General features: G+C 40.9%; 1 protein-coding gene, 1 long non-coding RNA gene and 1 other non-coding gene across 3 annotated transcripts; 2 read left to right on the top strand and 1 right to left on the bottom strand.

Annotated features, from left to right (window-relative positions):
* Positions 1-19: 19 nt before the first annotated feature.
* On the bottom strand, positions 20-737 carry LOC143421793 (uncharacterized). Its single transcript, XR_013101371.1, has 3 exons — positions 601-737; positions 440-497; positions 20-298 (listed from the first exon to the last, which is right to left on the bottom strand). It is a non-coding gene; the product is annotated as an uncharacterized LOC143421793 (long non-coding RNA).
* ccar1 (cell division cycle and apoptosis regulator 1) lies at positions 688-18,208 on the top strand. Its single transcript, XM_012919260.3, has 26 exons — positions 688-811; positions 1,947-2,107; positions 2,201-2,376; positions 2,489-2,608; positions 3,131-3,163; positions 3,625-3,821; positions 4,077-4,203; positions 4,748-4,867; positions 5,450-5,642; positions 5,802-5,946; positions 6,063-6,215; positions 6,339-6,564; positions 7,198-7,311; positions 8,324-8,490; positions 9,372-9,582; positions 10,807-10,890; positions 10,977-11,165; positions 11,267-11,458; positions 11,579-11,809; positions 11,888-12,017; positions 12,134-12,222; positions 12,313-12,453; positions 12,588-12,708; positions 12,826-13,008; positions 14,114-14,319; positions 17,190-18,208. The coding sequence occupies exons 2-26, from the start codon at positions 1,996-1,998 to the stop codon at positions 17,265-17,267; spliced, it is 3,738 nt and encodes a 1,245-aa protein (XP_012774714.2). The 5' UTR covers positions 688-811; positions 1,947-1,995; the 3' UTR covers positions 17,268-18,208.
* On the top strand, positions 7,344-7,408 carry LOC111500870 (small nucleolar RNA SNORD98). The gene has a single exon (XR_002721289.1). It is a non-coding gene; the product is annotated as a small nucleolar RNA SNORD98 (small nucleolar RNA).
* Positions 18,209-21,632: the final 3,424 nt, after the last annotated feature.

Genomic DNA, 21,632 nt, shown 5'->3' with positions numbered 1-21,632 from the left:
AATGCAACATGGGGGAGGAAAACAGATTAAGTCCTTCACATTTTCCAGGGTAAATATCTTGAATTATGACTGAATAGGGACCCTCTGGAGTGTAGCTCAACTTGACACAGAATGATGGATGCTTGAAATCACCATTACATTTGAGACAGTATGAAAGTAGCTTCATACTGTTTAAGTCAGACATGCAGCTTGTTTGAAAATGGTAGCAGAGCGGTAGGAGATGGAGCTAGAGGTGCTAGACCTGAAGATGCCGAGATTTTCATTGGAATTGACCACATGAGTAGAGTTTCAGAGACAGCTGTTTGGAGAAAAACGTAGAGAAGTAAGGCTGACATGATTTGGACATTCACAGAGGAGGAATAGTGAAAATGGAGCTGGGTGGCTAGAGGAAAAGAGCAAGGGTTGGTGTGATGGTGTGAAATATAATATATAATGATACCTGTTAAGCAGTTCGTTATATTTTTTGCTGTGTTTAACAACGTCTACATTTTTACCGGCTGTAAAACAAAACAAAACAAAAAAAATTATGTAGCCTAATAGCTGGATTATCTTAATTAGCTCAGATGTTACATTTTAATTTTGACCTAAGCATGTCCAAACCTTTACGATCAGTGGTAACAGACTATTGTTCTTCTTTATATTCCTACATGAAGTAAGGAAGTGCTGGAATTATCACCACCATATGCACACGATTACAAGTAAATATTTGAACTACTATGTCTACCGTCTGCTGGCTGTGGAGCGCGGATGGGGTTTCCATTCTGCGCATGCGCGTTCTCTATCCGTAATAGACCGGTGCAGGGAGACAACGGTAAGCACTGTTGACAGTGTTTTAATGAAAATCTTTATTACCTAAATAATTATAAATATTTAATGTAAATGTAACGTGCACTCTTAAATTGCATGCAAGAGAGAGCCTGCCGTCATTATTATTGTGTATTATTATGCTTTTAAAAGACTGGTTATTCACTGCAAGAGCCTGCGAGCTTAATTCGGGCCTCGCTTTCGACAACAAATCTAGCACGAGGCTAATCTGGCAACAAAGCTAACGATGCGAAAATGCTACGTGTTAGCTCTATATGTGTTGCTATCGTATCTGTCGTACAGTAGCCATGCTGCATTTTAATATATTTGCAGTTAAACTGGGGACTTTTGAAAGGTGCTGCCAAAGCAAAATTAACGTAGCTACAAAAGCTCGAGTCAGCTTGTTGTTACCTTCAACAATAACAACATTAGCTCACTAGACAAACGGAAACGTTAAGTAGCCTAGCTGCTCACGTTAGCATACTCTCAGTGAGTAGCTAACGTTAGCTGGACAGCCTTTGAGCCCGTTTTGGTTGCTGTGTCAGCATATGCTAATCTGAAGAGTCCTGGAGATAACTATGAGAACACTCTTTCCCACCTCATTAAATAATTAGTATAGTTTTCTTTTTGGATTCCCTCGTGTTGCCTTACTATCATAGAAATAGTATACTACATATGTGAAGATTATTTTGGCAAGTGCACTCAGCGTCAACATCATCACCATGAGCTGTGAGTAAGGTTCTGATAAATGTCTTTTCTGTAGACAGAAGTCAGTTGTTTTTTTTTATAGAAGGGAAAAATTGGCCTATCAGAGTTAAAATGCTTCACCGGACGTGGTTTTAGTCTTCATTTGTTGTTCTGTGCACCCTTGCCTTGCCCTTGTTATGTGTAACATGCTTTGCAAAGTAAATGGTGACATAAGTTAAAGCCAGGCCAGACTGGCTTTTGACTGTTATACATCCACCACAAGTAACATCTACTCTTGCACATGCAGTGTGTCACACAAAAACACAAGCTGGTACTCCAATAGGCACTTAAAGAGTAGCTGCTGGCATTCAAGCAAGTTCAAGTTCTGCCTCTAGAGTCATGACCGTGTGATCAAATTGCTACTAATACTCCTGATTTTTGGTTTATGTTTATAGTGATAGCATTGGCCTGGAGAAGAAAGGCTGCCCTTAATCTGAATGAGTCATGGCCCAGTTCGGGGGACAGAAAAATCCGCCGTGGGCGACTCAGTTTGCTGCCACAGCAGTGTCCCAGTCAGGCCACACAGGACAGTCTCTGGACCTCAACAGCCTGCACTGTGAGTATAGCAAAATCAGATCAAATGTCATTAGCACTTTACCCGGCGGTGCAATTACACTCACGTTTCACATTATACCCCACACCCCCACAGCTCTTGGAGTGCAGCAGCCGTCTCTTCTGGGAGCATCTCCTGCTGTTTACTCTCAGCAGTCAGCCTTGGCTGCAGCCTCTCTCAGCAACCAGTCTGCTGCAAACTATCAGCTTTCTCAGCAAACTGCTGCTTTGCAACAGCAAGCTGCAGCAGCCGCTGCAGCAGCATTACAGCAGGTCAGTCACAAAAGAGTAATGCTAAGCACAGTAAGACGTGTGTGTCTTTTCCCTGGTCACATTTGACGCTCTTTGCTACTGCCCCCCTTTTGTTTTTTTTTAATGTCCATAGTCTCAAATCAATACAGCGCTTCAGCAGTATCAACAACAGCAGCAGCAACAACAGCAGCAACAACAGCAGCAACCTCCCCAACAACCCCCCCAGCAGCAGCTGTACAATGTACCTCATCAGGTATCTTGCCGGCCTTTACTTTTATTTGTGTCACACCTTATTTCCTTACATTGGAAAATATCCTTTTCAGTTTAGAATCTTATTGACATTGTGCTTTAAATTTAGATTTCTCTGATTGTTTTATATAGCATCACCGTATGATGTGTTACAGTAGACTGAACGGTCGTTTGGAAACTGACCATAAGTTTGCTAAATCTTAAAGTTTTGTAAGATCACTTTGAAATCTTTAAAATTAACATAAAATCCATTTCTGCTATTTTTTTTTTTAGCCACTTTTCGATTTTTTTCCCCAAGACAATGTAATGTAAATATGTAAATAAGGTAATTGTAATTTGATACGACTGCACAGCATGTTTACATCTTTCGCTAGATGGATCGTATTATTTATGTTGTAAGAATCTGTTAGTGAGCAAACAGCTGTTGGGAGCATTATGACAGCACAAGATGTGTCTTTGCTTTGGGTGTAAATCTGTTGTTTCATTTCAACAAAAAGTTCACTTTTTTTTTCTCTTCTTAATTCAGCTTCCACAGCCTCAGCAGGCACTCATTTCTCAGGTAATGTGTTTACAAAAACATATTCAAACAAACTCAAGCTGCTACATAGGACAGATCTCGGTGTCTATCTGCCCTATCTGTTTACATGTTAGCTGGCAATTATGCTCGGTTGTGGACACAGACAAGGGCAGCTGCTCCAGACGAGATGCAGCAGCTACACCCTGTCTGCTCTCATACTGTCACACTTTTTCAAGTACTACAGTTTTTTTGTGGATGTTTGCACAGAGCATTTGAATAATCAAACTATCATTTAGGTTGAATTTTTTTCCAGATGACCATATCAAAGCATATTTCCTTATTATTTATTATTATTTTTAAGGTTCTTTTTCTTGAAGCTTTGTGTTTAATGCATATAGAAATAGAAAAGTTAGCTATCAAGCGATCTCCCTTGGTATATTTTAGATGTACCACTAAAATGTAATTTTAGTGTTTTGATTCTTCTTTCTTTTCCTGACCCTCAGCCCCCTGTCGCCCTGCCCACGAGCCTGAGCCTGTCTAACCCACAGCAGACAGCCCAAATTACTGTGTCTTATCCCACACCACGTTCAAGCCACCAACAGCAGACGCAGCCTCAGAAGCAGCGAGTCTTCACTGGTGTCGTCAATAAGCTGCATGACACGTTTGGCTTTGTAGATGAAGATGTCTTCTTTCAGTTAAGGTGAAAAAGGGTGGTCCTAACATCGCTCAGATTCTGTTACTTGGTGGTTTAATAAAATTAACACTTTCACTAGAGGTTTTTTAGTGTATAAATTGCACATACAATCCCTTTTCTTGCACCATTGTTAGCCTGCATAGGACCTTATTTATCATCCATAACTTAAAGAGCTACAAGTTTGCTTCTGTGAATCTGAAAATGATACAGCATTACAAACAGATTTTCTTATGTGTTTTTGTATATATTTGTATTTCATAGTGCTGTGAAGGGGAAGACTCCCCAGGTGGGTGACAGGGTCCTAGTGGAAGCTGTGTACAACCCGAATATGCCGTTCAAGTGGAACGCCCAGCGCATCCAGACTTTACCTCAACTAGCAAATCAGTCGGTGAGAATGTTCAAACGTTGCATTTTGGAGCACAGCATTACAGTTTGTGGCTTTGTATTGTATTGAAATGCATACTTTCAGCTTTAATTTAAGGAGTTTCACAAACGCATTGTATTTCAAATGTAGAGGTATTTATACAGTCCCTTATTCTGAGAATTAGGAACTTTACTTTTTTTCATATTATAATCACAATTATATCAGCACCAGTGTTTTCATGGAGTTCATTATAAAGTTAAGCACACAAACCTTTTACTGGTTTTAGTGTTTAAGTCCTTATTTACTGTAATAAAAATCATATCAGTTTTTCATGTTTGAATAAACTCCCACTGTTGCAAAGTGTTTAAATGCAATTTAGCGCTTAATGCACAGCAAACACGTTCTCATCATCTGAAACTGGTGGGGTTACTTCCAATTACAACAAATGTGCTCAGACTTTCTAGTCTTGCTATGAGTGTTTATTTATTTTATTTTTCCTTTTCAAAAAAAAATCTTAGTCCTGCTTTCTTTCTTTTTTTTTAACTGTTGTGTTTTCCATCCCTCCTAGCATCAGCAGCAGCCTCAGCCTTTACCTCAAGCTTCCCCACAGCTCGGCAGCCTTTACAATGAGCCAGGGATGCAGCTGCGCTACTCGGACATGCACACCACTGCGGACAACAGACAAAATGTAACCCCTTAGATGTGAATCACAGACTTTTTGTGTTCTTTCTCTCGGCTTGTTTTTTCATTTTTGTTTTTTTTGTTTTTTTACTTTGAAAGTGGTGAGCAAAATGCCAAACCTGGCTGCTCACTAAGTATATTAAATGTCTTTACAAATACGCTTCTTGATGACAAATATTATTATACTAATCATTGTCTTTTAACGTGAGAAAGCATCATGATTTTCTGACAGTATAAAGCTGTACATTAGAGATGTCTCTTAAACTGACAGTAAACAGGGCCTCATATATTTCTTATCAAAAGGTTTTTCCTTTTAACAAGTCAGAACCTGCTGTATTACTTTTAGCAGGTTAACTGAAATAACTTTGAGATCAAAGCTGCACGTCAGCTTTCCTTTGATTAGGACAACCTTTAAGGAAACCCCTGTTGAGATTTCTACAAGTCTTTGATTTAAACATATTCAGACCTTCTTCTAAGCAGGTGCTGACCAATATTTTATTTGTTGCACAGCTGGCATGTTATTGATCGTTTCATGTCTGCATTTAAAGATTTTTTTTAACCTCCTTTTTCTTTGTTACTTTTTATGTAGAACCAGCCTCAAGCTTCGAGCATGATGAAGGCAGCCCCCACCATGCTGCAGTCACTACCTCCCCCGACCACATTCAGTGTTCCAGCCCAGGCTCCCCCTCCGTCTCTTCTGCAGGCACAGCTGTCTGCTGCTTCTCTTGCCCCTCTTCTCCAAAACCCTCCTCAGCCTCTGCTGCCACAGCCTCCGCCCAAAGGTACAGTACTTGTCAGTGGCATTTATCTAGCGTTTCCTTGTAAAGCAGTCTGAACAACTAGTAATGATGAGTGTTATTTGTGCTGCTGTTTTGGTACCACCTTTGAACACAGAATAGTATGTGTAGTAAGGAAGTGGTTTGCATTCTTGTCATTGCCAGAAGTGTTTCCCGGGGGTCTCCTCCAGCCCCCAGTGAGAATGATGGCACAGCCGCAGCCTGTCCGAAGAATTGAGCCTCCGCCTCGTTTCCCCACTCGCAGCGATCGAGGCCCTGAGCTCATCCTCAGGACTAAAGAAGAACGCAGGTGAGATGGCAGACCATATAATTACTACATCATACACCTATTCCACATCCATTTCATCCTCCTGTTCATTAGAAGTAATAAGTCATTAAGTTTTTAAAAAATTGATTCTTTAACAGAGACAGAGACCGTGAGCGCAGGCGATCAAGAGAACGGTCACCCACACGCAAACGTTCCAGAGACCGTTCACCGCGACGTGACCGCTCCCCAAGACGGCCTCGCAGAGTTGTACCTCGCTACACTGTCCAGTTTTCCAAGTTCAGCTTAGATGGGTATGTATATTGTTTCCTTTGTTAAAAACACATCATCCTAGATATGCCACATGTTAGCATAATACTGTACAGCAGGATGTGGCGCCCCAGTTTGAAATCTGAAAGCCTTCTTGTGTTCTGCAGCTCCAGCTGTGACATGATGGAGCTGAGGAGGCGCTACCAGAGCCTCTACATTCCCAGTGACTTCTTTGATGCTGTCTTCACCTGGGTGGATGCCTTCCCTTTTACGCGACCCTTCCAGTTTAGTAACGCTTGTAACTTCCACATTTTGCACAAAGAGGTGGATCCTCTAGTCAAGAACACGGCTGTGCTGGACCCTCCTGACGCCAACCATACCTACAGTGCTAAGGTACGACTGCCAGTGCTAAATAAGTTGCAACAATATAAGTAATGTAAAAAAACTTTTCAAATAATAAACTTAACAGTAATCAGCTTTAACTGCAGTGTGTATATCATAGCACTGCAGCATTAAAGTGAAAGTAAATCAGAAAATGATAGGCTTGTATATAGTTGTCATGTTTGAGCTGTGCATATGTCATCTTTAGGTGCTTACAGAGGTACATACCCTACAGCCAAAAAGGCTTCATATACCATTCATTCTGTTAAAGCTGGTAATGCTAAATGGCAGCTAGAGGTGTGCAAGCCATCACCCACAGCTTTTCAACTAATCCTTGACTGTGACTGTTAACCCTCTATAGTAGGAAATGTTATGTTGGTATTTGTAGTATCTTTGTACACCTCTGACACAGTGTAAAGAGTGTGAATAGTAACAGCTGCCATCATAAGAGCCTCCGAATGAAGACGTGTATTTTCATAGGAACGCATTAGTGAGACAAAGCAGTGATGAAGAGGCATAATTACTGACTGAACTCTGACATTTTATACAAAGGGAATGCAGACCATAAATTGTGTAAAACATGGCATTTGACTTAAATAGTATAGAAAGGATTATAACTTTAATGTGGCCTCTTCCATTTTTCAGGTGATGCTGCTGGCTAACCCCAGTATAGAGGAGCTCTATCATAAGTCCTGTGCTCTGGCAGAGGACCCACAGGAAGTCAGAGACTCCTTCCAGCATCCTGCTAGACTGATTAAGGTATGTCAAACCCTTTAGAATGCACAGGAGCTGACGATGATGTAGTAATCCTATTCCATTGCTGAATACTCAGTGTGGAAAGCTATAAACTGATGTCAGCTCCCTTGTGTTAATTTACCTGTGGTGTATTATTTGTTTCACCTTTCCCTGAAAGCTATTTCTAATGCTGTATAGTACAAACAACAGTGAGATCAGAGATAGATTTTTATTGTCAGAGCTCACTTTACAGTGACAAATAGAGTTGACAGTAAGTTTCTTTTCTTGCTCCAAGTCTGCCTTGATGGCTTTTCAGTGTGCCACCAAGAACCAACAGGCTGCTTCAGTGGGAAAATTAGCTACATTTTTTGGAGGGCGGATCATCAGCATCAGAATTCCTACAAAGCTTGTGGAACTACAGTCACGCACATTAGCCGCCATCTCTGGAGAACAGTTACACTGACAGCTTGTTGGGTTTGCATCTGATAACATAGTTGCTATTGTGGGCCAGTAATATTGAAAGATTAATAGACCAGTGCTAACCTGAATATCGCTCACTGTATGAATGACAACTTCAGGCCATGATGCTGTAAAACGGGGGTTGCATCTTATGTCTGGAGATTTGCAGAGGTAGAGAGGTGTGTGTGTGTGTGTGTGTGTGTGTGTGTGTGTGTGTGTGTGTGTGTGTGTGTGTGTGTGTGTGTGTGTGTGTGTGTGTGTGTGTGTGTGTGTGTGAGAGAGAGAGAGAGAGAGAAAGGGGGCGACCTGCAGGGGGAATTCATTCTGGCATTTACATTTCTGTGTTATGTTTGAAGCATCCTCTGTGTCTGCAAGAGGAAAGGTCAGAAAATGAGAATATTGCACAAATTTATTAGACGTGTGATTATTTGGACATACTGCTGACGCTTTTCTGTTTTTGTCTCTATTCTCTTTGCTCTTTCCACTCTCCGCACCTTTGTTTCCCATATTCCCATTCCCCATTTCCATCTAACCTGTACTCTGTGGCTCTCCTTGCACCTGTCTTTTTCTCCTTCAGTTTTTGGTGGGCATGAGAGGTAAAGATGAGGCCATGGCCATTGGTGGTCACTGGTCTCCATCTCTGGATGGAGCGGACCCAGAAAAGGATCCATCAGTCCTTATTAAGACAGCGATACGCTGTTGCAAGGCCCTCACAGGCATAGACCTTAGTCTGTGCACTCAGTGGTAAGCTCCGCTACTCTCATCAGTATTTATTGTTCTCACTGGTTGTGTTATAATTCTTAACGTTGTAACTAAAATCCTAAATTATCTGTAATGTACTGCATCTTTATGCTACCTCGATACTAAATCTTTCCTGGACATGTAGAGTGTGGTGTTCTGTTTTGTTTTCATTTTTGTTATATTAATGATTATTGTGCTGTTAATTTGCAATCTATTATTTACTATTATAATTTTTTGTGTTGTGTAATGTCGTTTTTTTTTGGCCTTTTGTGTGTTGTAGTCTTGGCTCTCTCTTTCTGTCACACACTCTTATTCATATACACACATTTCATTGTGATGAAAAACCAAACGCATGGACTTGGTGGCTGGAAGCAGTAGCCTGGACCAGAAGACACTGCCATTACTTTTTGTTTTTCTTTTCTTTTCTTTTTCTATTCTCTCTGTTAAATATCTTACATATTTAACTGGCTTTCACTGTCCTGTTGATTCTGTCTCTCTTCACACAACCCTAATGTAGTACGTCAAGTGCATCCTAGGGCAAATGCAGAGTACTCATCCATAATTGGCTGAAGCTATAATGGGGATGAATTTTGGGGGTGTGATTATTAATTTTTTTAAATTTTTTATTTTCCTGTGATTGTCTGTCAACTTTTTCAAAATGGCTGCCATAACCTGTGCCAACAGTCGGAGAGCTGCAGACTGGGTCCATTTGTCTATGCTGTGTGTTGTGTGGGAGAAGGGTCACTGTAATGACCTGTACGATCATTGAGTGACCTGATGGGAGGGAGTAGCTGTAGAAGGCTCGCCCAATAGCAAGGCTTGCCTTTTATACTGTGCCCTGACCAGAATGTTTCTTTCCAATGCACCTTCTTCCTTTGCGACAGGTATCGTTTTGCAGAGATTCGCTATCATCGGCCAGAGGAGACACACAAGGGGCGGACAGTCCCTGCTCATGTGGAGACAGTGGTTTTGTTTCTTCCGGATGTTTGGCATTGTCTTCCTACCCGCTCAGAGTGGGAGGTGCTGTCACGGCGACTCCGGGAGCAGCTGGCTGAGAAGCTGTCGGCCGAGCGAAAGGAGGCAGATGGAGAACAGGCACTGAACCGCTAATCCCTCTCTTCTCATTTCCGCTTCTCACAGGAAGGCACAGGACTTACAAAAAAACAAACAAAAAACAAAAAACCCCAGACACACACACACACACAAAATACAAAGCACACCTCACCTTGCACGCACACAGATACGAACCCAGGCATATTACGGCTCCACCAAACCTCACCTAGGTTTCTTCTGTTTATTCCTCCACCTGTCCCCTTTTCCTCTGCTCCAACTCCTCCATTCCTCCATCAGCACTCCCACCTTCCCTCACATCCAGCAGACACACACAGTGGAAGCAGTGAGACTAGGTTGTGTTGTGTAGGCCCCGGTCGCAAATGGTAAAACAGCTTCCAGTTGCTTAAACACCACAAAATTGGGTGCTAATCTTGTTCAGTATTTTATGTTAATGTTGGCATTAGTTTTGCATTATTATAAAAAGGCATCTGCTTGCAGATTGATTGAGAATGAGTTTAAATTTGAACCAGTGATCAATTGTTAACACTGGGACCCATCATTTACAAACGTACTGGAATCTGTGGAGTCAGTTGCGCTCACATAATGTGTTTGTTGTAGAGAAATGTGTATTTCTATATGATTTTTCACATCAATTTGATATCGTCTGACTTCGAAAAGAGAACCTCCCCTAAGTCCTGCTTCTTGTCTGTTCTTGTTGTTGGATTCTACACTTTCATTTGGACTATATGTAGAATTTGGTTTTTCCAGGGCAGTTGGTTGGACAGAAGGACACATGGCTCCTATCTGACGTAGGTGTATAAAACCCATAAATGGCAATACCCCAGTCATAGAGCATGGTAGGGCCAGCCTATCCTCACTCCGTTTGGAGGCCAGCTTCATTCACCTGATGTACCTACACACCTTTTGGACACACCTCTCATTGATTTTTACCTTTTTTGTGTTCCACAGATTGATTGATTGGCAGCTGGGGGGGAGCATTTCTGTTGTTTTTTTTATTATTATTTATTTAATTTTATTTATTTTTTTATAAGAGCTAGAGAGCTTCCCTGTGTACGCTTCAGTAGCAGTGGACTTAAACACAGTCGAGAGCTCACTAGGACAAGAGAATGAAAGACAAATGAGGCCTTGCTTCTTGCACGGATCAACTTTAAAGCTCACTAGGACCATGAGTGCTATGCTGACTGTTTGTTATCCCACCTCTTTCTCTCCCTCTGCCTGTCTCTATCTTAATGATTTTCTGTCAAGGAGGAAGAGGAGAAGGATGACGATGATTCGAAGGACGTTAGTACTCCCACTCACTGGGCTAAACTTGACCCGAAATCAATGAAGGTGCGTAAAGCTGGTGCAGGTATGAGTAGGGACCAGGACGAGAAATGTTCAACTTGCTTTTTCATGTCTGTTTTCTCCACTTGTAGGTAAATGACCTGCGCAGGGAGCTCGATTGTCGCTCTCTAAGCTCTAAGGGGTTAAAGTCACAGCTGATTGCTCGCCTCACCAAACAGCTAAAGGTGGAGGAGCAGGTAGAGGAGTCCAAGGAGCCCGAGAAAGTAGAGACCAAGGATGTGGAGGAAGAGGAACCAGTACGCACTGAGGATGACAGAGAGGTACAGATACATTTTTTTTTAAGCCTTTTATATATAACAAAATCTTTTCAGTAATTAAGGTTAATTTTAAATTCCACCTGATGGATACTTTTGTCTGTCAGGAGGAGGAAAAGAAGAGGCAGGAGGAGCTTGAGCGCCAGCGGAGAGAAAGGCGCTACATCCTTCCTGATGAGCCTACCATCCTTGTACACCCAAACTGGGCAGCCAAGAACGGCAAATTTGACTGCAGTGTCATGTCCCTGAGTGTGTTACTGGACTACAGACTAGAAGACAACAAGGAGCACTCATTTGAAGTGAGAATTAATGCTCTGGGGTTTGTTACAAAGACCTGCAAACACACACATGTGATGTGTGTGTGTGTGTGTTTGCTTTCTTTACAGGTTTTTTTAATATTCTGTCTTCTTTCTGTACAGGTTTCTCTGTTTGCTGAGCTTTTTAATGAGATGCTGCAGAGAGATTTTGGTTACCGCATATATAAAGCCCTCGCTGCGCTTCCTACCAAGGATGAGAAGAAGGAGAAGAAAGCCAAAAAAGAGGCTGAAAAGAAAGAGGCTGAAAAGCGTGAAATGAAGAAGGAGAAAGAAGAAGAGAACGAAGAACCGACAGCAAAGAAGACCAAAGACGATGAGGAAGAGAAGAAAAAGGTTTCTGCAGCTTTTCAGGTTTTTACTGTTTGTCTGATAAATGTGAGTTTTTATGTCATTGTCATTTTTTTAAATTAGTCTGAAGAAAAGACAGTGAAAAAGGAGGAGTCTCGAGATGAAGAGGAGAATGAAGATGATGGCAGCACAGCCAATGCTGAAGAATATGATCCCATGGAGGCTGAAGATGCAGATGATGATGAGGATGATGGTACTATACTCTTCTTGATTAAATGAATGATTTGGAACTGTGTACTACTTGGGATATTTTCTTTTCACAAAGACACAAAATGGTTTTAAGAAATAATATTTCTGATTGTTTATTAGACAAAGATGATGACGACTCCACTGACAGAGACAGAAAAGACCGCAAAGATGACCGAAAATCATCGAAAGAGAGGTCCTCCAAAGATAAGGTTGGCTCTATGTTGTTATAGACACGTTGGTGAGGTGTAGATGTTGTTCAGAAAGTTGTTTTTTAATGAGCGTGGTTGTCGTTACACTAGGAAAGGAAACAGATGATCACGCACAACAGGGAGCTGCTGATGGCGTTTGTCTACTTCGATCAGAGCCACTGTGGCTATTTACTTGAGAGAGACCTGGAGGAGATCTTGTACACACTGGGACTGCATCTCTCTCGTGCTCAGGTGAAAACACAAGCACATGGTCTTTCTGGTTCTGTGATTCTTACCCTGTCAGACCTTCTTTTTCACTTTGCTTTAAGACACGTACCGTCAGCCTTACAGCTCAGTAAATCTGTCTTGTTGATTTCTGTTTTCAGATAAAGAAGCTTTTGAACAAACCTGTTGTCAGAGAATCGTGTTACTACCGAAAACTGACAGACAGGGGAAAAGATGAACCCATTCCTTCTTTCAATGAAGCCCAGATTGAAAATCTCACAGGTAAGCCTGAAGATATTTCTATTAGTGTGTCCTTTAATTTTCCATAAATTTCTTTTAAGCAGGATAGAGCGACAGATGCCAAATGACTTTATTTTGTATCACATTTCCTTTCTTAAGGTAACCGAGGACTGCTTCCTGCTTCTAAAACTCGTGCTCAGTCAGAGGCCAGCGAGTCTGGTAACCTGATCGTGTATAACGGAGCTATGGTTGACATCGGCAGCATGATGCAGAAGCTAGAGAAGAGTGAGAAGGCGAGAGAGGAAATAGAGCAGAAGCTTATGTTGCAGGATGCTAAAATGGGTACGTTTTGGATTGCATTATATGTCCTAAACTGCAAGCTACACTCTGTGTCAGTAGTCCCTCGGGACAATGATCTGGCTCAATTTGAGCATTGCTACAGAGAAGCTCAGTCTCACTTCATTCTCCGGACCATCCTTCTGTGATGTCTGGTGAAACGTGAACTGGGACATTGTATGTTGGATGGCAAAGAGGAGTCTGCAAAACTGAGTTTATTGTAAATTCAAACTGGAAACTGGAAATTAGTTAAAAGTTTGACTGTAACATAAACACAAACACAGTCTTCAAAGAAAAGGCAGGCAGTGTAGGACTGAACCTTATTTTCCTAGCAGAGAACAGACAGATTTACATGGCTTCTCTACAGTATACGTGCAGGAGTGTAAACAAGTTAGAGCATATGTAACATATTATTAATCTACAGGAGAGGAGTCTTCCTACTGCCCTTACCCCATATTTTGCCCTTACCACATGTTTGTGAATGTTTAATGTTGGCATTTATAGACGCTGATGTTTACTGCCAGTCCACAATGTCCACGACTGAGCTGTTTCTTTGCTGTTGCGAGGATACCGCCACATTGGTTGCTTATGATTACACTGACATGGAAGAAATACTAAAACACAGGCATTCATAAAACATTAATGAGAGGTTACTGACCAGCTGTGCACATATTGTATAACAATCGTTTGTTAATCACAAACCGACAGCACAGACCTTTGCCACCAAGATGGTGGACTAACTTGAGAGGCAGTTAAATGTAGTGTATAGTTACGATGATTGGACGTTTTATTAGGTACACCTTGCTAATGTTAGGTTACATTCATTGGCTGTAAGGAGTTGTTTTGGTGTGTGACAATCCCAGTAGATCAGCACTTTCTGAAATACTTCTGCAGGTCATCTTGACCTTGTTGCTAACATGTAACTGGCTGATTAGATATTTGTGTTAATGAGCAGTTGGACAGGTGTACCTAATAAAGTGGCTAGTTTTTACAGACTTCAGTGGGATACGCTGCTGTTTCCAGTTCTGATTTCATGTTTTACTGTGACCAGCGTTTGCCCACTGACCTGCTGTCTCTGTGATCCTGACTTGGTGTTGATTCTTTATCGCAGACGAAGACGCAAAGGTTAAAGCTCAGCTGGATCAAGCCAACAAATCTTTGTCGAGGGAGCTGGAGGAGGTGAAAAGCACTCTGAGCCAAACCGAGCAGACTCTGAAGACCGTGGAGGAAGAGAAGAAAGTCTACCGCGAGCTCCTGAGCAAATCAGCAAACTCACTGATGTCCACTGTGAAAGGAGTGCTGGAAGTGCTGAAGAAGGTGCAGCATGTTTAATCATAATGTCCTCCTGATTTCCATACACCTGTGGTCCTCAGGGGTCAAAAATGTCCCCACTTCATTTGAGTGTTTTTTTTTTTTTTTTTTAAAGTATAAATTGTCAATCTTTTCAGTGTTGCATCTTAGTTTTACTTAAGACCAACACTAACACAAAATTGACCCTACATTTTAGGGCCACCAGACCTTGTTAGATAAAGTACACTCTGTTTTTGAGCGAAAATAAAACAAGACAAACTATTTAAACGTTTAGATAATTTTGACTATCTGACTAACTACAGAGTGCTGTATGTTGAACTTTAGTAAGAAAGTTTGGTTTTTTTTTTGAACCACTTAAAATTTTTAAATGGCAGCACGTAGTCACACCTGTGGTCCTCAGGGGTCAAAAATGGCCCCATCTGGTTTGATTGATACTTAATTAACATGAAGTGGATTTTTCCCCCACTTTTATTTAAAACTTAATTCAAACATTTTGACACTATTTCTTTATTCCATTTCAAATTTATGTCTGATAAAACCTCATTTATACGAAATGTTTCTTTGTTTTCGGGTAAAAAAATTAATTAAATGATCAGTTATCGTGATTATCGTTTCACAACCAGAGTTGGTTGTTTTAACAGATTATCACAGACGGGTTTATGTCAAAGTTAATTTAGAAAGCTGTTTTTAAACTACAAGTTTTTTACTGGCAGCAAATAATCACATCTGTTGTCCTCTGGGCTCAAAAATGACCCCGTTTGCTTTGACTGTTTATAAAGCAACAAGTATAAAATATCATCCATCTCTGTGTTTCAAGGTTTTATTCAACTTTATTCCAACTCATTGCCTGACAGTTTTCTATATTTTGGCATGGTAGGAACACTAGCGCATGGGTCTGAGTGAAGGCAAACTTTCATGAGAACAAAGGCGTGTCCATATTTGACACAAGAGCAGGAGGAAGCTCAGGTTTATTCCTCTGCACTGGTCCCATCATGGACAGCTTTCTTTTCTGCAGTTGCAGGCCAAGGGTCATATACAGTAAACAAGTTGTTACAGGTGATTGTTTTCTTTTGGAAACCTTCTGCAATGTTAGGGACAACTTGCGTGCCCTGACTGCAGGACAGACGGTTTGCCATCGCACACTAGCATGTTCCATGTACAGCTGGACCTGCATCACATACTGCCCATGTTTTTATCTCATAGTTCCCTGGTTTACTTGGGATGTTCTGTTGGAATGGACAGAGTCCTCTGAAGGGGACTTGGTGCTCATACAGTCATATCAGTACCAGGACCTTACATCACAGCAGGAGAAACACCCACTTGTTCCATACACCTCAAATGGGAGCACGTTTGTGTCATGAACGACGATCATCTATTGTGTCTTTATCATGAAATGATATCACTTTTGTGCTTCTATGGATTAATCTTGTGTCACTTTTAAAACTTCTCTACCAGACTCAGGATGTCATAAACTGGCCGTAGCGACTCTACTGGATGCACGGCAGTAAGAATCAACACACCCACATATGCCTACAGCTGCATTCGGTCCATTTTTCTTCCTCTCTCGTTGTTCCTCCTTGTTCGTCATTGAGTTGGCTGTAGAGCAGGTCATCTGCTAATTGGATGGTTGTTGGTTCAATCTCTGTGTGCTCTAGTCTGGAGTTCTTACCAAGGTGTCCTTGGGCAAGTTACTGAACCCCAACTTGGTCTCTGATGCATCCATCAGCATGTGAACGTTAAAAAGCAGAATACAAGCAGAATACACTGTGTATAATGCTTTCAGTGCTCGAGTAGAAAAGCAACTGAAGGAGTATGGGACCTGGCATATGTGCTTGGACTGTGATAGATTGTCTTTCTCTGAGGCACATGAGAGAGTCAGGCATCGTCTGTCACTGGGAAGGATAGAAGACCAGATCAGTGTTTCCTCACGTTACTGCAAATATTCCTCTGTCTCAGCTGATTCCTCTTTCCTGCTTGATTCTTTGTCTTCATCATAATTGAAATGGAAGATGTGCAGTCCTCTGACACATCTTCTATTTCAGTTTCACATTCTGAAACTTCAAGAAGCCCAGTCACTTTCTTTCCAAGCTCCTCAGACTACCATGTCCTGGATGCCTGAGAACCTACTTGAACATAGTTCAGATTCTTCATCACTTTTCTTCACTTCATAGCCTTCTTCCACTTCTGCAGGTGGCTGATGTGCTTTTTCAGAGAAAGGGTAGCACGTGCTCTAAATATTGACAATATTTTCTTTATCTTCTAACCCTGGATCTTCCTGAACATTGATTCTTCCTCCTCATTATACTAGAGGACAATATATGCTTTGTTCTACTGGTCATTGCTTTACACAACATGGTTAAAAAAAAAAAGTGAGCATACTTTGTGTATGTATTATTGTAGGGTCTACCTTACAATATGAAGCACCTTGATGCGACTGTTGTTGTGATTTTCCGCTGTATAAATACAATTTAATTGAATATAGAGCACTTGTCTCCTAATTGTGCTGCCTGCTGTCGTTGTTGTGGTTGTTATGACCAGTGCTTGACCCCACACATCAGTGATCCAAGATGTTTGAAAGCAGTATGGTGTGAAAATATGGCCCCTTGCAACACTTTGTACTTTGAGGTCATTTTTGTCCACGAGGACCACAGGTGTTATAAAATCCGATTAAAAACCCCATAAATAAATCAAATTACTTAAAATTTATTCCAATCATGCGTAGCATAGTAATGAATAACTTCTGTTATTTTCAGACCATTTGATGAATAAAAAACACATTTCTTTAGAGGACAAATGACCCAAGGACAACACAAGGGTTTGTTTACCTCGATGGAGGAAATGAGCTCATATTCACTTTACTGCTTTTTCCTTTACAGGATCAGGACATAGACGAGCCTGGCAGCGAAGTCGCCGCTGATCACAGTCGGACATCCCAGACGAACGGCGCAGATTAATAAGTGACAGATTTCAAAGGAATGAAGCTGATCAGTACTGATCATCTTAAACTGTAAATATTCACTACACGAGTAATTTGACTGTGTTATATTTGAACCCGTTGTCTCCCAAGTATGTTTAATTTAATGAATTAGTTCCCTTGTAATAATTTGACCACCACCTCTGTTTCTGAGGAGTTACTTTTCTTACTTAGAGTAATTTTAACAATGACAAAGCTTTGAAGCGCTTATTTTCAAAGTGAGTTGAGTTGCTAGCATCTTTTTGCCATCGCGTTTGCTTTGCTAAGGCCGCTCACGTGCCACTCTGTAGATTTAAATGCAGGCCTGTGTGTGAGTGTTACTTGAATCTTGTTTTTTTTTTTTTTTTTTTCTAATAAGCAATAATGATGCTATTTATGTGCGAGAGTATTCATAAAATATTTAAAAGAAGCTAATTTTGGATGGAAGGAAGTGTTGGAGTGTTCCCGTGTGCTTCAGACAGAAGCACTTCCTTAACCAGCCCCTCTTTATTTCTCACAGCACTGCTCGGTTTGTAGTCCTTTTCTTTGGCTGGTTTAACAGGTTTCTGCAGGATTTTTTTTCCCCCACACACACACGGCTATGCATGGTTCCTGCCTGTCATGGACTTTTTTTTTTCCTGTCTCATTGTATCCACCAACTTCTGCGCTGCCACTTTCATGTTTTACTGTGACCAGCGTTTGTCGTGTTTTCTGCTAAAGGAAACTAACACATGAACCAAAAGTTAAGCTTAATGAATGTGTGTTCTGCTGAAGGAATGAACACTTGAGATCCATCTCTAAATTGTGTGCATTGGTTTGGGTTCTTAACAAGAGGCACAGTTGCGTTTTAAATGTGCTCCAAAGCAGGCGATTTTATTTTTATATTGAAAATGCGCTCTATGGATGTCTTGTGCAAGAGTAAAGTGGTCCATTTTAACACTACCGTGTGTCTGCATTTCTTTTCTCCACTGTTTGTGTCACAGCAGGTATTTTGACTTGTCTTTATAGAAAAAAATGTTATTTGTTTATTTGCAAAGATAAGAGCACACTGAAAGAGATGAAAACTTAATAGAGCAGCTGCTGTGTGGGTTGCAGTGTTACACTGCTGACCAGCAGATGGCAGTAGAGTTGTAGCTCCTGGAAACTAGATTGATTTGAGGGATTAAACCAGGTTTAGTCCAACTCGTAGATTAGTTAGATACATGTTAGACAACTTTGTAAGCATTTTTAAGACATAAAATTAAATACAACCATGCCAGCAGTGCAGTTTTAACAATCTGATACACCCGTTGACCGCAGTTCCCTCACAACAAAGGATAGAGAGAAAAAAATGACTCATAATTTACAAAATAACTATTTTATGAAATCCACGTCATCATCCATAAGAAGCTGAGAAACATGTTAGTTGCAGGAGCCAAGGTGATAGTTCCATTTATATCCTCAGCACCAGGAAGCTTTTCCTGTTTAGACAGAGCTTTTTCTGGAGGACTAAACACAACCGAGTAGGTAGATGCTGCCACTCTGACTCATTCAGGTCAAATGGTTGTTAAACTTTCTGATTTTTTTTAAAACAATGCATACAATTCCCTTATCAGATTTCAAAGATCTCTGATAATTACTCTGGTGTGATGATTTTATGAAGTTTAAAAGATTTTGTTTTTTGGTAGCAGTTTCTGTTCAAGCTCAGTAATAATGCAGTAATGGTGGTGTAATAAGGTTAAAACAAGCGGGTAATGGTTTTGAAATGGGAAGTTACTACTACTTAATTACAGTGTTGTCCACATAACAGCAAACTAATTCTCTTGCATCAACAGTAACAGTAATAGTACAGTAATATTACATTGAAATTTGTTATATCCAAAAACTCGAGAGTAATTGCAAATATATATATGAGACAAGCCAAGTGTTACATTTTTTCCCCCACAACGGGTGTTTCTGTTTCATCATCCTTTAAATCAGCAAGTGTAAAAACATCTCTGCATAATGCAGCACGCAGGGCTACAAACATCAGCATCCAACAGCAATGGGGCTGTTTAATAAACCTTCCCAGCTAATTACAACAAAAACTGATCGATCTTCTTCTCACAGCTTCACAAAGTACATGTGTTTATACTCACTGCTTCCGCACAGAGTGAGCTAAGGGGTTTTATTTCTGCCATCATTTTCTCATTTCTAATAGAAAGCCTTTTTTTGTGGATGGATCCACATATTTGATTTGGGCCTTCCTGAAACAACCCTATGATGGATTTGAGTTTTCAGAGGCAGAGCCTTCAGCTATTAGTCCTCTCTACTATGGAACCAGCTCCCAGTTTTGGACTCGGCGTGGACACCCTCCACTTTTAAGAACGTCTTAAAACTTTGATAAAGGTTATAGTTAAGGTTGGATCAGAAGATCCTGAACCATCTGCTCCAATAGGCTTTGGGTGCTGGGTGAGTTCCCATAATGCCCTGAGTGTTTCTTCTTCTCTCCTCCCTTTTCACTCTGTATTGAGACACGACTACTCTAGTAAGCCTTAGCGATTATTAAACTCTGACTCTCTCACCTATAGTTTACCTTTGCTCTCTTGTTTTCCCCTCACTCCCACCCAATCACGGTGGATGGCTGCCCCTCCCTGAGCCTGGTTGTGTTGGAGGATTCTTCCTGTCAAAAGGGAGTTTTTCCTTTCCACTGTTGCCAATGCTTACTCATAGGGAATTGTGTGATTGTTGGGGTATCTTTCTAATATTGTAGGTCCTCAGAATAAAACACCTTGAGGCAACTGCTGTTGTGGATTGGTGCTCTGTAAATAAAACTGAACTGTCTTTTATTGAATCATGGATCTACACTTCTCCTTTACTGGAGGTCTGTTGGTTCCAGTGAAAACCTCACAAGCCAACTGCTCATCAGCCTCTATTAGAAATACAATTTACTGTATTTCAATGCAAAGCTGTGCGTATTTACATTTATTTGACTAATTTACTTATTTGCTTTCACGTGACTCAGGTCACTTTTAATTAAAGTGTAAACAACACAAACCACATAAAATCTTTTAAAACTGTTTTTTAAGTTCTGATTTGGTCCCCCTTCTTTACAATCTGACCTCAGGCTGAAGTGTCAGATCACACATCATGTGACTTTAACGCTAAGCTCCCAACATCAACATCTCGACTCTGGTGAAGAGGTGTTGAGGTTGTCTAAGAGTGGTGATCGTTTGGATCACAACATTTTAGATGAAAATCTGTTTGTGTCACAAAAAGGAAGGAAATTTGCAAGGAAATGTGAATAGCTGAAGCGATTTATTAAAACATCTGCAAGCGTAATTAGAAATACAGTATACAAGGCAAAAACAATGACTTTGAGAGTCAATATTAGGTATGAGGAGGACCTTTACAGTCCAAACATCCTTATGCAGGTTTCTTAAATTGTCTTTAAGTAGTGTTGAGGAATAGTTCTCCAGGCATCTTGCAGGACATTTAAAGTTCTTTTTTGGATGCTGTTCTTTGTTCTGCTCTCTGTCAGGATGATCCCACACTGCTTCAATAATGTAGAGGTCTGGGTCCTGGAGAGGCCAGTGCATGACTGATAATGTTCCACTGTATTTGTGCCATTTTTGCCATGCTAAAAAAATGACTCTGTTGCCAATCGGATGCTTTCTAGATGGTATTTCATGGTGGATCAAAATCTGATGTTAATTTTCTGAGTTCATAATTCCAGCAATTTTAAAAAAAATCTCCAACACCACTGCCTGAAATGCAGCCCCATTATCTGAATGAAGACCGTTATCTGATCAGTTGCTCTCTAAGGGGTCAACCCCCCTCCCCCTATAATCCTGTTTCTTCAGACAAAAAGGTTTTTGTTTGCCCCTCCAACCCGGGACTGTGCTACCAGGTGATGGATCTAAGTGGAGAAAAGTGCACTAAAACTAAAACTTAGACATCATTGAAGCGGACGTGGAGCACACCCAGGTTTTCTGCAGGCAGAGGTCCATACACTGACAGGCGAGATAACGTAATGGACTCAAGAGGAGAGCACAAGAGTGGCTGCCACGCATTTATCAGATGTGGTATCACTGAAGATGTTAAGGGTGTGACCGGAGTGTTTATCATGTAGAGTAGAGTTTGTCTGAGGAGCATTTATCTTTAAACGTTTTCCTCCCACCACTCTAAAACACATTCATTCATGTTCTTTAATAAAGCAGAATGTTGCTTTCTTTGTGCCTTTTATGCTTTTTCTTATATTTTGTCATACATATGTTCAAGTTATCACTGTGAGGGACATAAACAGGCCTCAGGCTGCTCTGTGTGATCAACTTGAGAGACTTTTTTAAGGCTTATTTTGAACATGCAAAGCTACTCTTCTACATGTCCTCTAGATGTAGGTCCTCTT

This window comes from Maylandia zebra, linkage group LG13 (genome assembly GCF_041146795.1).
Source record: "Maylandia zebra isolate NMK-2024a linkage group LG13, Mzebra_GT3a, whole genome shotgun sequence".
In the NCBI taxonomy this organism is placed as follows: Eukaryota; Metazoa; Chordata; class Actinopteri; order Cichliformes; family Cichlidae; genus Maylandia; species Maylandia zebra.
This window is presented reverse-complemented; position numbering and strand designations above follow the sequence as displayed.